This window comes from Sinocyclocheilus grahami, unplaced genomic scaffold (assembly GCF_001515645.1).
Source record: "Sinocyclocheilus grahami isolate Dianchi unplaced genomic scaffold, SAMN03320097.WGS_v1.1 scaffold337.1, whole genome shotgun sequence".
NCBI lineage: Eukaryota > Metazoa > Chordata > Actinopteri > Cypriniformes > Cyprinidae > Sinocyclocheilus > Sinocyclocheilus grahami.
The window spans coordinates 321,794-337,106 of NW_015505516.1; the positions used below are offsets into that span (position 1 = coordinate 321,794).

The 15,313-nt window shown below is 39.0% G+C and overlaps 1 protein-coding gene across 1 annotated transcript in view; it reads right to left on the bottom strand.

Moving 5' to 3' along the window:
* LOC107602900 (receptor-type tyrosine-protein phosphatase-like N) overlaps positions 1–15,313 on the bottom strand; it is a 28,800-nt gene that overhangs the window by 4,790 nt on the left and 8,697 nt on the right. The window contains exons 4-14 of the mRNA XM_016295514.1: positions 14,667–14,760; positions 13,662–13,815; positions 13,261–13,570; positions 12,684–12,809; positions 12,432–12,463; positions 11,919–12,181; positions 11,039–11,125; positions 10,853–10,932; positions 10,672–10,736; positions 2,878–3,087; positions 278–490 (exon numbers count right to left, since the gene is read on the bottom strand). Of these exons, the coding sequence (XP_016151000.1) occupies positions 278–490; positions 2,878–3,087; positions 10,672–10,736; positions 10,853–10,932; positions 11,039–11,125; positions 11,919–12,181; positions 12,432–12,463; positions 12,684–12,809; positions 13,261–13,570; positions 13,662–13,815; positions 14,667–14,760 (1,634 nt within the window). The remainder of the gene's footprint in view (positions 1–277; positions 491–2,877; positions 3,088–10,671; positions 10,737–10,852; positions 10,933–11,038; positions 11,126–11,918; positions 12,182–12,431; positions 12,464–12,683; positions 12,810–13,260; positions 13,571–13,661; positions 13,816–14,666; positions 14,761–15,313) is intronic.

Below are 15,313 nucleotides of genomic sequence, written 5' to 3' on the forward strand. Positions count from 1 at the left end.
CCACATTAGAGTTCAGGACACAGCTTAAGCCTCGGAACTGACTTATATAAGTCAAGAAGACACAAAACGCCAATAGTTCTAAGTTTAAATATAGATTTGGTTTGTGCAAGCAGGTACTGCAACCTATTTACTGATATGTGCTGAACAGTCAGAAATTGTAGTGCAATAATTCCTGTTAATTAAGAGTATGATTCTCACTTTTTATAGCACACAGAACAGAAAGATGCAGCATATTGCTAGCAAAGTGAAGTCTGAATTATAATTTGTGGCTGTGTACCAGTATCATGTGTCCGGTGGAGATGTCCATGTTGGACTGTGCAGGCTCTTCGCTCCAGGACGGAGTGCTGCTGTGAGAGCTGGGACTTTGCTGCGGTCCATCGCTGAACTGAGACGACACACTGCTGACTCGAGATGTGTCGGTCCCCCGTCGACCGCCTGGCTCCGGACGCGTGAACGATGACTTGGCTGCCATGTGCTGGCGACACAGCTCCTGAGAGACATGGAAACTTTATCATTACTGACTGAGCATTAATGTTTTAAATTACATTTTCAGATCCATAATCATCACTGTTAATATACAGTAATACTCAACGTCAAATTAATTAAAATGCAATTACAGTGCTGATTATTTGCCAGTTACACCTGATTAGAATGGATTAAACTGATCAAAAATGACAGTAAAGACATTTATAATGTTACTAAAGATTTCGGTCCCACTTTATTTTGAGGTCCCATTCTCACTATTAACAAACCATAAACTATGATTTTGCCTCAATAAACTCCTAATTTGCTGCTTATTAATAGTTAGTAAGGTAGTTGTTAAGTTTTGGTGTGGGGTAGGATTAGAGATGTAGAATATGGTCATGCACAATATTGCTTTATAAGCACTAATAAACAGTCAATATGTTAATAGTAGGCATATAGTTAGTTAATATGGAGAATTGGTCCCTATACTAAAGTTATACTACCAAGATTTCATAAATGCTGTTCTTTTGAATTTTTTATTCATAAAAAAAATCTTAAAAGCAGCACAAATGTTTTCAACATCAATGATAAATATAGCTGCAAGCAGCGATTTCCGGGGTTCAAGCAGAATAATTATTGATCTAGAGAGTCCAGAGAATATTACTGCAGTGGTTTGATCGAGATTGAGTGAAAAACCTAGGACTAGTTTGCAAAAGTAAGTTTTTAACATATTTGTGAATATTTAATGAACGATTTGATTGACAACATTAGTCCCAGAGGCAAAGTTGTTCAAAATGAGATCTATCAAACGATATAAAGATCTTGTGTTTTTGTGAATATATGAACATGTTCTACAATTTAAAGAACATTTTCTATACAAATATTTTATTTTTGAGGCCTTTTCAACTGTTATAGCGTCAGCTATGGTCCGATCTCCATGAAACTTTGCATGCTTGTTAAGAGTCATCTGACACATGTTTTCACCAAGTTTCATAAAGTTTTGAGTTTAGGTTTAGGTTTTATAGGCTTTTGGGTATATCTGGCCACACCCCTTTTCTAAATGACCCCGTTATAAGTAACCAAAGGACAAAATTCAACATTTTTTTAATAATTATTGATCTAGAGTCCAGAGAATATTACTGCAGTGGTTTGATCGAGATTGAGCGAAAAACCTAGGACTAGTTCGCAAAAGTAGGTTTTTAACATATTCGTAAATAATTAATGAACGATTTGATTGACAGCAATGGTTCTTGAGGCAACGTTGTGCATTATGAGGAGATCTATCAAATGATATGCATATTGTGTAGATATGTGAAACAACACGTGATTACAGAGCCAAAAAAACTTGTTAGCGTCAACTAGTGGCCGATTTCTTTCACAATTCTTACAGACCTTTAAGGCCCTGAGTTGAACATGCCCACCGAGTTTCATATACGTGTACCGAGTTTGGTGAAGATATCTCATTCCGTTCAAGAGGTATACTTCAATTAACATTTGGCTAATGTTAGCATAGAGGCTTTTTGGCATACTGTTTTGCGCAAAAATTGAAATTTTTGGATAATTATTGATATTCAGTGTCCAGCGAATATTTCTGCAGGGGTTTGGTTCCAATCGGGTGAAAAGCCTCGGACTAGTTCGCAAAAGTAGGTTTGGGATATAGGTCAATTTTACGGAAAAACCATGCGTCGTAGAGAAAATCTGTCTTGACCCAAGGATTGCAACGATGTAAAATTTTTGAGTCTACGACAAAAGGTGTAGCGCCCCCCTTTGGCCGATTGGGGTGAGCCTTTGTCAGAATGTCCCCTCAGGGAGCTCTACCTTCTGGCCAAGTTTCAGCTCTCTAGGCCTTACGGTTTGGTCTGCACGATCAGTTTTAGCGGAGAAAAATAATAATTTAAAAAATCCTTACAATTACAATAGGGTTTCAGCACTGCATGCTTGAACCCCTAATTAATGTGTCTTGAGCAGCAAATCAGTATATTAGAATGATTTCTGAAGGATCATGTGACACTGAAGACTGGAGTAATGTCTGAAAATTCAGCTTTGCATCACAGGAATAAATTACATTTGAAAATATATTACAATAAAAACAGCTGTTTTAAATTGTAATAATATTTCACAATATTGCTGTTTTTACTGTTCACGCAGCAAACAAAAGACTCCAAAGGCATTTCAGGCTCCTAAAAAGGCGGTGATATGATTTTATTCATTATGCAATATTCCAGGTACTATATGACAATATTACATGTGCCATTTTATTTCTGTGAAATGTTTTTTTTTTTACTCATTCTATATATACATTTTTGTTCCTCTGACAAATATACATTTTCCTTTTTGGACGAAAAAGAAAACATCATTCAGTCATTCTGTATCTTTTTCTCTCTCTGTATTTGTGTGTGTTTAACAATGTACCTGGTAATCAAAGTGGGTTTCCGCACCAGCTTCTGGTCCCAGACCCAGTTTGCCAGAGGCTAACTGACGGGCGTGGTGTCGGAGACAGGCAATCGTGAGGGCGACCAACAACACCGTGCCCACACAAGCCATGGCCACCATTGTGAGGACGACCCCACGCGAACCCTGCCCGACCCGTGTGGCCTGGGGCAAACCACGCCCCTCGCTCCTCTACAACGAGAGAAAAAGAGAAATACAGCAAACGTGAGACAAGACAACATCATACGAAGAATCAAGGAAAAACAAAATGCAGAGATGGCTTTCATCGCGGAGCGTTTGTGTGGTCTTTCTGTCTTCCCTACACTCTCTCATCCCTCTTTTGTCTCTCTCTCTGTTTGTGTAAACAAGTCGGATGTCATCATCGACTACTAATTACCCTGGCAACACAGACGCACACGCACAGCCACGTGTCGCCCTGAAATAATTAGAGGAAGTCAGTGACCCGCCCGCTCCGCCGAATAATTACCAGCAAGTAAACAATTAAGGAAACCCCCCAACACAATGCAGGGTCAATCACTCTGAGGGGATCTCTCGCACACTCTCATTTAGTTTTATTCCATCCTTACTCTTCTGCACTTTACAGCGCATCGAGAGAACGATAAAACGCACAGACGCAATGATTGCTGATGTCATGCACGTCCCGTGTCTCCAACCGCTGCCTATTGGTGTTGCCATGGTGTCTGGGAGCCTCAGCAGGGCAGAACAGGCCGTAGCGCTATCATGGCAACAACGAAATGCTCAATGTAATCCATGGCCATCACGGTGAGCAAAGGAAATGAGAGGAGGGCAGAGGAAATATGCTATACGCCTGCATTATTACACTGAATAATATGTGGTGTTATCTGCAGAAACCACCTTAGGACGTAATACTTACTGCCACTTGCATCTTTTTAATCCATCTGCATTCTAATCTAATCATTCTAATCTTTGGGTGTTACAATATAGGATAATGTTAAATATTTTACTCCTATTATTCAAATAAAAGAGAATATCCTCTGTACTAAAATAAATTAGTCTCCGTAAGACTTAAATTCATAAACACATAACTACACTTGCTCAAGTAAATTAATGCTTGATTTATGTCATTAATAACTACATTTGCATTAAAATAAAGTACAGCTTCTGCAGAACTTTAGGATGATTAAAAATACATAATCACACAACTGCATTTGCTCAGGTATATGTATCATTAATAACTACATTTATAGTAATTAATACGTATTATATATATATATATATATATATATATATACATTTATACTTATCTTGAAGTCCTACAGAAGCTGTAGTTTATTGTAATATATAAAAAAATAATGTATAAAAATACTTAAATCAATCATCAATACCATACAAAATCAATAATAATCAAAATAAATAAAGTGTACATTTATATGAGCAAGTGCAGTTGTGTGATTATGTATTTTTAATTATTTTATATTTATATTTGTGTCAAAATTTTCATTAATAGCCAAAGTTAATATTACTTGCTTCCAGAATATCAATTAATATTTGGCATGAAAATCATTCTGAAAAAAAGTATAGGGGATTATGAGAAAAACAGCAGAACTTTTAATTCATTTATTTCAATTAAATTATTTCAATAAATTATTTTAATTCCTGCATTCAATTAAATTATATGCCTCATATCTACCAAAGCTGATCAAAGAATTGTTTTATTTTAATTTAGTGCATAATGCCTAATATTTAATAATATTTTGATGGTTTCAATTAAACTATATTGCTCTCACATCAACCAAATCTGATTAAAGAATTATTTTAAATTAGTGTACAATCCTCAATATTTAATAATATTTTAATGATTTTAATTAAATAACAATGCTGCGATTGCAAATCGACTGAATACAACTGAACACAGACTTTTGAAATGAAATTATTTTTATAAATGATGGAACTTTACATATTTGATATTTACTTTTCCACAAACATTTTCAAAAGACTAATTGTCCCTTGAGGTATTAATGAAGTTGTAAACTAAAAACAAATCTCACCAAGTGAATTAAAACAGGAAAGAATGCAACAAGTTTTAACAACCTATTCTAACACCGCCTATAATTTTCGCTCAGACACCCGCTATTTTTTCTGAGAAAGTGGAACAGACCTTTAGGCTGACACCTCACCACCATCTCTGCAGCATACAGGCAGCCATTAGAGCTGAGCTAGCAAAAGAATAAGATTGAGTGAAAGAGCACTTAAGTCTGACCACAAAGAGGTCAGGACGCTTTCCCTTCTTTTTGGTCCTTTCTCGAAATTCATCAACCATTTTCCCCCTCGCTCCCTGCCCTCCTCACGCCCACTCTCCCTCTCATTCTCCTTCTTCGTTCCCCACATGTTTCATTCTGTCCCTCTTGTTCCCACTCAAATTCAGCCTTTTCTCCTGAAAAGCTACGAATGTTCCGCAGGAGAGATTGAAGGAGGGGGAAGGAGGGAGGGGGCGGCGGCGTTAAAGCAAGGATGCACGACTAGACGGAAGGACAATGGGGGAGGAGATAAAGGGTGCGGGGCACCTCACCTGCTACTCCAGAGAGGCCCCGAAAGGAAGACTGACAGCCTTTTAGAATGGAGCACGGGAGCAGGCAGGAAAAATGAGCTGGTTTAGGACAAGAGGACAAAGGCCCCCCAAGGTCTGAGAGGGGCAGGCGGAGAAATGAGGAGGCAGAGCGAAAGCGGGAGAGAAGGCAACTGATCACAAGGAGAGAAAGAATGGTTACAGGGAACGAGAGAGTAAAACTCTGCGCAGGAGGGGGGAAAAGGAGTGATACGTGAGGAATAACCTCACGACGTTCTAACACCGCCTATAATTTTCGCTCAGACACCCGCTATTTTTTCTGAGAAAGTGGAACAGACCTTTAGGCTGACACCTCACCACCATCTCTGCAGCATACAGGCAGCCATTAGAGCTGAGCTAGCAAAAGAATAAGATTGAGTGAAAGAGCACTTAAGTCTGACCACAAAGAGGTCAGGACGCTTTCCCTTCTTTTTGGTCCTTTCTCGAAATTCATCAACCATTTTCCCCCTCGCTCCCTGCCCTCCTCACGCCCACTCTCCCTCTCATTCTCCTTCTTCGTTCCCCACATGTTTCATTCTGTCCCTCTTGTTCCCACTCAAATTCAGCCTTTTCTCCTGAAAAGCTACGAATGTTCCGCAGGAGAGATTGAAGGAGGGGGAAGGAGGGAGGGGGCGGCGGCGTTGAAGCAAGGATGCACGACTAGACGGAAGGACAATGGGGGAGGAGATAAAGGGTGCGGGGCACCTCACCTGCTACTCCAGAGAGGCCCCGAAAGGAAGACTGACAGCCTTTTAGAATGGAGCACAGGAGCAGGCAGGAAAAATGAGCTGGTTTAGGACAAGAGGACAAAGGCCCCCCAAGGTCTGAGAGGGGCAGGCGGAGAAATGAGGAGGCAGAGCGAAAGCGGGAGAGAAGGCAACTGATCACAAGGAGAGAAAGAATGGTTACAGGGAACGAGAGAGTAAAACTCTGCGCAGGAGGGGGGAAAAGGAGTGATACGTGAGGAATAACCTCACGACGTAACGCACACTTCAGCACATACTCTACATGTCGCTACGAATACTAATGTGCATTTGAATCACACTAAGCTGTTGGCCGAGGAAGCATAATTCAAACATCTGTTCCTCAAGAAGCGGGAAAATCGGATTCAGGGTCCCAGGACCCCTCTGCCGTTCCCCATGACCCCCGAGCCCTTTGACCTCAGCCACAAAAAAAGGAGATACACACACACACAAACACACGTATAGCTGTGTGCGCGCGTGTTTGTTTTGGAAGATCCCGAGGGCAAAGATCACCAAGAGCTTCGTACTCTGAATCACAATAGGCAATTCAGGAATGGCCCGAGACGTCCGAGTGGAGACGAAATGGAGCGCCGACCATCTCCGAGGCTCTCGGTGATCTAAGATTTCATCAGTCCATCTGTCCCATTATGTATCTTCTGCTCAATTCACTCGCTGTGAATTGATTTCACAATTCAGCAGGACTCCGCTGTTATCTGATAGAGGCATTCAGACTATGACCCATCAGAATTCACATCACCGCCGTCGTCTCGCTGCCTTTATATTGCACAACAGAAGGTGTGCGGTTTTCATTAAGTTTCCTCTAAGAAAAAAAAAGCCTTTAGAGAGTTGTTTATAATGGATGATTTTTCTCCCTCTCGCATCTTTCAATACATTCCCACCAGCTGTTCTTTTATAAATAATATTTGAAATAGCATAACCGTTCACTCTAGATGGAAACTAGAAAATGATTAAAAGAAAATTTTCTAACTCTATAAGGGTAAGCAATGAAATGCATTTCAAGGTAACATGAAAAATGAACATCCACTTAATTCCAATAAAATGTTTTTACGACCTTTCAATATATCTAATTAGTACACGAAACCAAGAGAAATAGTATGAACTTAGGTGCACCTGCAGTGACTACAAACAGATTACATCATCTCACTCATCCAGCCTGCTCTGCCCTGTTACCACAGCAACTGGTCCACCTGACATCACTATTCAAGATAGCACACAATTCTTAAAAGCAGCATTTTACAAAAATATTTCATCAAATGCACATATACCTTATGCATGCAACACATGGCATTACACGTGCAACACACACGCATTTGTGTGTTTGCCAAGCTGAAGATGTGAACTGAGATCAAATGCATGTGGGTAATTGTTCTTTTAGTTTTAATTTCTAGTGAAATATTAAATTAAATATTACCAAAGACACATTTAAAGATAATCTATATTTTAGTTGTGTTAGTATGGTAAGATATGTTGATATGATACAGATGCAAAAAAAAAAGTAAAATGTAAAAAAGTAAAAACTTACAAATATTTTAAGTTTTTGAATAAATATTTGCATCAAAAAGTTTAGATTTAGTTTACATTTGCAGACAATTCAGTTGATAATAATCATAATGTATTTTGACCATTTATTTTGAAACTGGAGAGAGAAAACGATTTTTTATTCTAGTGTTTTATTCTAGTTTAGTGTTGTATAGTAACTATAATGTAGAAGTTTGAATTGTCATGGTACATTGTTTTAGACATATGTATAGTGTATCCACATAAAATACAGCATTATTCACAACTGTGTCACAGTTGATAACTGATATTATAATTAAAGTGTATGAGTGTGCAAAACAGAAAAAATGTTAAGCAAAATAACATTTCTGAGCTGTGATCATTTTTGAATGCAATACAGTTTCTACCTTCTTTAACAACTTCCACATGAGAAAAGGAATATATTTAGAAAGAAAAAAAAAAAAAAAAAAAAAAATATATATATATATATATATATATACACACACACACACATACACACACACACGTGTTCACTAAATTAAATCTGAAAAAACAGAACGCATGATTAATGGCATCAGTATGTTGATCGACTATTAAAGCGATAAGTAGCTTATGTCTGTATGCACACACTTTTTTCCATTATTCATAAGGAAAATATATCATGATGTCAAGCACAAACATCAAAAAAACATCCGAATAAATAGGCTAAATACACATCTCAGTATTTACAGTAAATCCTACATAAAGGCCTACAGAATCAGTAGATCTAGTATGAAGCAGAACTCACCGGCACACATCTCGTGTGCTCTCCGGACGCTCAGACATCTTTACCTCACACGCGCCACAACATCACGAGCAGGACCGTCTTCAATCGCACATTTTCAAGCCTCCACACGGTCCAAGCATCCCGGTCAGACAACTTAAGCAAAGCATCAAACAAGTGCTTCAAAGTAGCCCTTAACGTTTCAGAGCCGAGAAACCAAAACGGAGCGAAAGAGTGGCATACGTGTAGTGCCGGAGCGAAAAGGTACATGAGTGAAAATAAATGGGAAGGACAAGAAAAGGGAGGGGAAAGAGAGAATGTGCCTCCCGAGAGCTGTGTCCAACTCATATGAAGGCCTTGCTGCCTCTCAGCCCCATTCAACCAATGCCGCCACTTGTCACATCAAACGTTGTTGCCTTAGAGACAGCTCCACATGTTGCTGATGGTGAAATGGTGGGGGGTGGTATTGATGCCCTGGATAGGTCATCCATGAGAGAGAGAGAGAGAGAGAGAGAAAGAGAGAGAGCGAGAGAGAGAGAGAGGAGGGAAAAATGGGCCGAAAGCAACAGGAGCAGGAGGGGGTACAACGAATGGGGTGTAAGAAAAGTGCCATGGGCCCAAAAAGGGGTTTGTAAGTAATATGGTTTGGCAGGGACACAAACACTGAGCCTTCACATCTGGAATAACCGTACAACAGAAGATACATGAGCTCGCACAAGCTGTGGACAACACGGGTAATGGACCCTGCCAAAGATTTATAGAATAATAAGTGTTTCAATTGACATGTCGGATAAATATGCTTTAAACTGGATATATTATATTTTAAGCTGAAAAGGATTTTCAGGATGTGTCATCCAATAAATATAAAACCCCTCGGGTACATTAAAGTAATAGTTCACCCCAAAATGAAAATTCGGTCATCATTTACTCACCCTCAAAACTGTATAAATTTCTTCTTTTGAACACAAAAGAAAACAGCTGCTGGTCCCCATTGACTTCCATAGTATGGAAAAAATACTATGGAAGCCAATGGGAACCAGCAACTGTTTGGTCACCCAACGTTCTTCAAAATATCTTAGGGTGAGTAAACATAATTAAAATTTTTGGGTGAACTATCCCTTTAATAAGATTTCAGCGCAGTCTCGGTGGGAGTGCTGAAAGGGCATTGCTACATATGTCACTGTGGGCCATAAAAACTTTAATTCATTAAAGAAGTAAAGAAAGAGACTCACAGAGAGAGAAAGAAGCACAGAGAGACAAAACAGCCTAAGCAGAAAAGCATTTATCCCCATAAAAGGCGGACAAAAACAGTCAGGTGCAAGCAGGTCTCATTACTGAGGCAGAGAGAGAAAATTATAAGATAAAGGACAGGGAGAGCGCGCGCACACTCACTCGCTCACTCATACGCCATGCACTTCTCAGCAAAGAAAGTGTCACAGCCCACAATAGAACAAGAAAGAATAATTAAAAATATGAGCAGCCGGATGCAACAAAAGACATTATTCTACATTCAAGGGCCTGCAACAGCTGTACAAAGTGAAAGGGGAGCGAGCGAGGGAGAGCAGAACGCCTCAATATGCACCGAGTACAAAAGCCACCCAAGAAAGTGGGGGAGCGAGGGAGAAAGGGATGGGGAGGGGTCAAAGGCAGAGGTAACAAAAAGAGAACGGCCAAAAGAATGGCAGAGGGGAGAATGGCATGGGACAAGAAGAGAAAGAATGAGTGAGGGAGAGAAATGAGGCACAGCGGGGAAAAAACGCAGGAGGATTTGGGACGGGGGAACGGTACAGTGGGGACAGTTCGAGATGAACGGTGATGATTTCAAAAACTGTTCATTTCAAATGCCCTCCTTGTTCGGTTCAGTGAACGCCAGAGTGATTCATGAGAACCCGGAATTAAATCTCAGTACGTGATCTGTACATAATAGATGGACAAAACTGTAGAATCTATGAATTTCAATGAGAACGTTCCCTGTTTGGTCGATGAGGGTGGTTATGTAGAGAATAATGACCTGTGTGGCCAATTCTGTTGCTGACTGACAAGAGAGAGTGACTCATTATACCAACCGGTTCCCATAATCGCTAATCTATAGACCTGCTGATCACAGTGAACGTGTGGGTTTCACGGTTTGCGGTTGGAGGACATAAAAAAAGGGATAGGCATACCTCTCCCACTCCGGTCTGGATGATTTTCAATCCTGTCTCTCCCTCGAGGAAATTCTTCTCAGCTACTGCAATGCAAAGACAATAAATGTTGGTGAATGTGTGAGTTAATCAATAAGTGCCTGCGCATTCTTTTTCCATTTCATCAAAATGAACGGTCCAAACGAGAAGGCTTGTCACTCACCGGCTTTATTGGCCACATCCTCCGCGCTGAGATTAAGAGAGTTCTGTCGGATCCTGAACGTCAGGGCCGAGCCCACCACGCTGCAGAGACAAACGGCAGACAGATCGTCTTTTCTTTTATTCTCACCCTGTATTCACTAATCTATCAGTCTCTCCATCCAGCAACACAAACGCACACACACTTTACCTAATGTTGATGAAACTGCTCGTGGAGAGATGGATTCTCTCCGCCAGGGTCTCTAAGAGTTTCACCCCATCATAAAGACTTAAAGGACTGGAGGGAAAACACAAGAAGAAATGCATTTGTTTTATTATGAGCATTCAGCACAAATGAATTCAATTCATTTCAAGGAACATGCAACTGTATTAACACAAATACATCAGGAAATCATCAGAAATACACAGCAGACTATATTTTTCAAAGGTCTCAAAGAGGGAAAACAAGTTTCCTTTCAAACTCTAGGAAATTCTATAATATGAAAAAGGGAAGAATAAATTGGAGCAACTATTTAGAAAGATATAATAAAATAAACTGTTATGTAGATTAGATTTCATGTAGTCACATTAAATATTTCCCTGATAAACCTTGTCATACATTTTTATGCAAACCGTGCAGGACTTTTTCTTGGCATTTCCAGTATTTTAGCTGAAATTAATAATTTTATAGCAATTTGCTGATGAAATATTTTAGAAACAAGCATAAAAAGAAAAATGTATATTAACTAAAAACAATTTCATGACTTTTTAATGACAATTCCATGCTATTTTCATGTTTTCCATAACAATAGGAATACAGTGCTATACAAATACTCATCTTTTTTTTCATTACATTCATTATTCTTAAAGCAGAATACATTCATTATTCTTTTTACTTAAGAAAAACTAAGACATAATACTAATACTAATATTAAGTCTAATACTAAGAAAATTGTGTTTTTGGTAAAAACTTGAGCATGGATGCCTGTCTAAAATAATCAGGCATCTGCCATCTATAACTCCAACATGGTAAATTTCAGGTGAATGAACTGTACAACATTAAAACCCTATAAAGTTTTAGGAGCTCCTACCTCTGATTAGTGACTATGTAGCCATATTCCTCTCTGGTGTTTGTCCCATCCTTAGCGGTTTTCTCTTTTAAATCCAGGTCTTTGGCTGACAGGGTGGGCCCCACAGTGCTCCCACTGTCTTCCTTAGGCACAGTGGCAGGGGCTGGTGTGGATGGGGGCTGAGTAGGGGCCCGCTGGTATGTTGGGGTAGAGGGCAGAGCTGAAACAGGTAAGGGGGGTTTCGCTCCTTTTTCTGTCACTTTATCACTGCCTTCTACAATTGTCTGTTGAGGAAAACACAAAGCGTTGCGTGTAAAGAAAAAAACATGAAACCTGAAAATGCAATATACAGCTAATTAATTATTCCTTTTACTCCTTTTTTACACTTTCTGATAAGTGGCAGTGTTATTTAAATAATCAGATGACTCACTCAGCAATGCATTAAAAGCAATGCTTAAAAAGCAAAAATCCTGGTAAAAGTGTTACTTTCTTTTGGCATTTAGGTGAATTATTAGACTGCAAATCTGCGTTTACCTCTTTTACCGTGACTGTCCCTGGGGATTGATCTGAGGAACACAAAGATAAGAAAAAACATCACACAGTGCTTTTGTCCCACAAATAATCTTAATGATATGAATGCATAAGACCTAAGGCTGTTGATAAAATGTATTAGGCCCATGACAATAAGACTTGGCCCAGTGACTTCATCCTATATGATTCAAGCAGTGTGACAATCTGAATGCATGACGTAAATACATTTGTGTGTGTTGTGAAGTCACTCTATACCTGCATTCTCCATGTTTTGTAGCAGCTGTAACACTAAAGTAAGTCTTTTTATCTGCTGAGGGCTCAGGTCTCGTGGGTCCACCCCAAAACTCCTTAACAGGGTGGCCAGCTGTGCCAGTTTATCATCTATAACACAAATATTAACATGCTGGATGAAATGGAAACATCAGCATGCACCATCATAAGCAACTGAAAAAAAATGCATATTTACACTTAATAAAATGCTATATATATTTATGTATCCAAAGTAGCTTGCATTGGATCCATTTTACAAGTTTTAGCATTTTCTGAGATTTAAAACATGACCTTGGTGTTACTTGCACCAAAAGCTCTACTATTTTAGGAACAGGAATCCTAGTTTTGCAACAAACAAAAAAAAGTATCTTATTATACTTGTTCTCTAAATCTGAGAGCAAACAAGTTCAAAACACATCTGTTTAAGCAAGATACAATAAACAGCTCTATAATATCAAAACTAAAGCAAATGGGAAGACATGCAGACTTCAATAGTGAATTGTATACTATGACATCCTCTTAAGGGCACAGCATTTGAAGCATCCCAAAAAGGGATACTCACCATCAAGTCCAGAAAGAGAACTGTAGTCCTGAGGGACTTTCTTCTTGTTGTGCTGGGCTGAGCTGGGCTGTTCCTGTAGGGTGTAGTCCTCTCCATATTCCAAAGGGAAATCTAGATCTTCATAGTATGGGGCTGCAGGGAGGGCTGCTGCCCCCCTGTGGCGGAAAGAGGGTTGTGAGGAGGAGAGGTAGAGAGAGACTGCATCTTTCAGGAGCTGACGGTCTCTGTCTCTTTGCTGGGCTCCAGCTCGAGAGGGGGGTCGCTGGTATCCCATGCTGGTGTGAGGATGGAGAGAATGGCTCATGTCCTCCTGTTAGGGAACAATGCGGGAAATTAATATAAAAATATAAGATAAATCTGCGTTTGGCTTTCTATGCTACTTTAAAAAAAATGAATCTTACTTGTAGGTATGAGTATGGGTCCATTGGTAGGGCTTGCATCCGGAGCGAGGAGGACTGGTGGGGGTCTAACACCATGTAATCCATGTAGCTCTGAACTGGACCAGGTTCAGAGTTAGAGCTGGAATAGACCTTCTTAGGTGCAGGCTGTGGCGGCCTACAAAAAAAATCAGTCAATTACTTTAAATCTAATATAAGAGATCAAACATCTGAGGTCTGAGAGACCTCTGAAATCAAGTTTTCCAGCAGCAATAACACACACTCAAAGGAACGGTTGAAAAAAAAAAGACTTTCTCATCCTCATGCTGCTTCATGCCCGTGTGACTGTGTGTAACACAAAAGAAGAAATTCTGGAGAACACTTTTTTCGTTTATATTAATAGACTGTTCAAGTACCATGAGAGTATTATAGTATTTTACATAAATAGAACATGCAAGTTTTCTAAAGCCATAAAATAGCTTTGTGTGAGAAACACAACAAGCTTCAGTATTAAGTCAGTATATATGCAATGAAAATCTTGATATCCGATGGAGCTGACATGCTTGAGTTTGACATGTCCTGGATTGTGGTACTTTCTGACTCTCTGTAACTTCACTTTCTGTCAAGTGACTATTGTCCTATTCAAATAGGCAAAAATGGCAAAAGAAAATTAAGAAAATCTTGACAGCCATGCTAACACTATTTTGAAAATTCATGAGGGAAGTGGTGATTCAATTATTTTTCAAATAAATTGATAAAGTTTTTAAACAGTCTAAAAAAAATGAATTTAGGAATCGGACTGATCAGGTCCTCAGGTTCAACTTGACTCAATAATCCATTATCAGCCAATTTAAAATACACAAACTATTATTTGAATTCAACAAACTTTGAATATAGTGCACTTTCATGATACGTTTATTCTGCTTTTGAGCTCCATAATCCATTGTAACTGTAATTGCACAGAAAAAATGACAAAGTAAATTATAATATTCCTTTAAACTAACAGCATTGTTTGTTCCTGGTACTCACTGTGCGTTCTGGACCTTTTGTGTGCGTGAGTGAGGAATACGGCTCAGCTCCTTTGCAATGATGTGCTGGGTGATTTCATCCTGCCAGTAGAATCCTGTTCACAGGCACACAAATACACAAATCAGCACAAACAATGTAAGCAGGTACATGTAAAGCAGTACTTAGTATGTGCAGTAGCACTGTACATAGCACATGCCTTGCCAGAGTCTTTATTTCAGGAGTGAGTCAGCGTGCATTGTGCGTGTGCTTTTTCTTGAAAACAAGTATGAAACCTGATATACTCAATCCTGTCTGCAATGCTTTGCTTGTTTGCCTTTAGTCTCTCCTAATCCTAATGGATAATCTATTTCTGCTATTGTACTAAATTATACTATATTATACTTTTGATACACCTTGCACACTCCATTAGATACAGCAGCAGATGACAGTACTTCTATTCCAAAAACTGGTATAATGATTCAGAAAATAAATGAAGTGTTAAATAATAAAAACGTGGGAAAGGTTTTGTTGTCAGTACCAACATAAAATGAGTGCAATGTAATGCAATATATCTTCCTGATAGATAAAAAAAATTAGCTTTTCTTTTTCATTATAACATTTTTGTTTCTTCATTTTATTTTTATTTAAAATCAGTCAAATGTAATTAA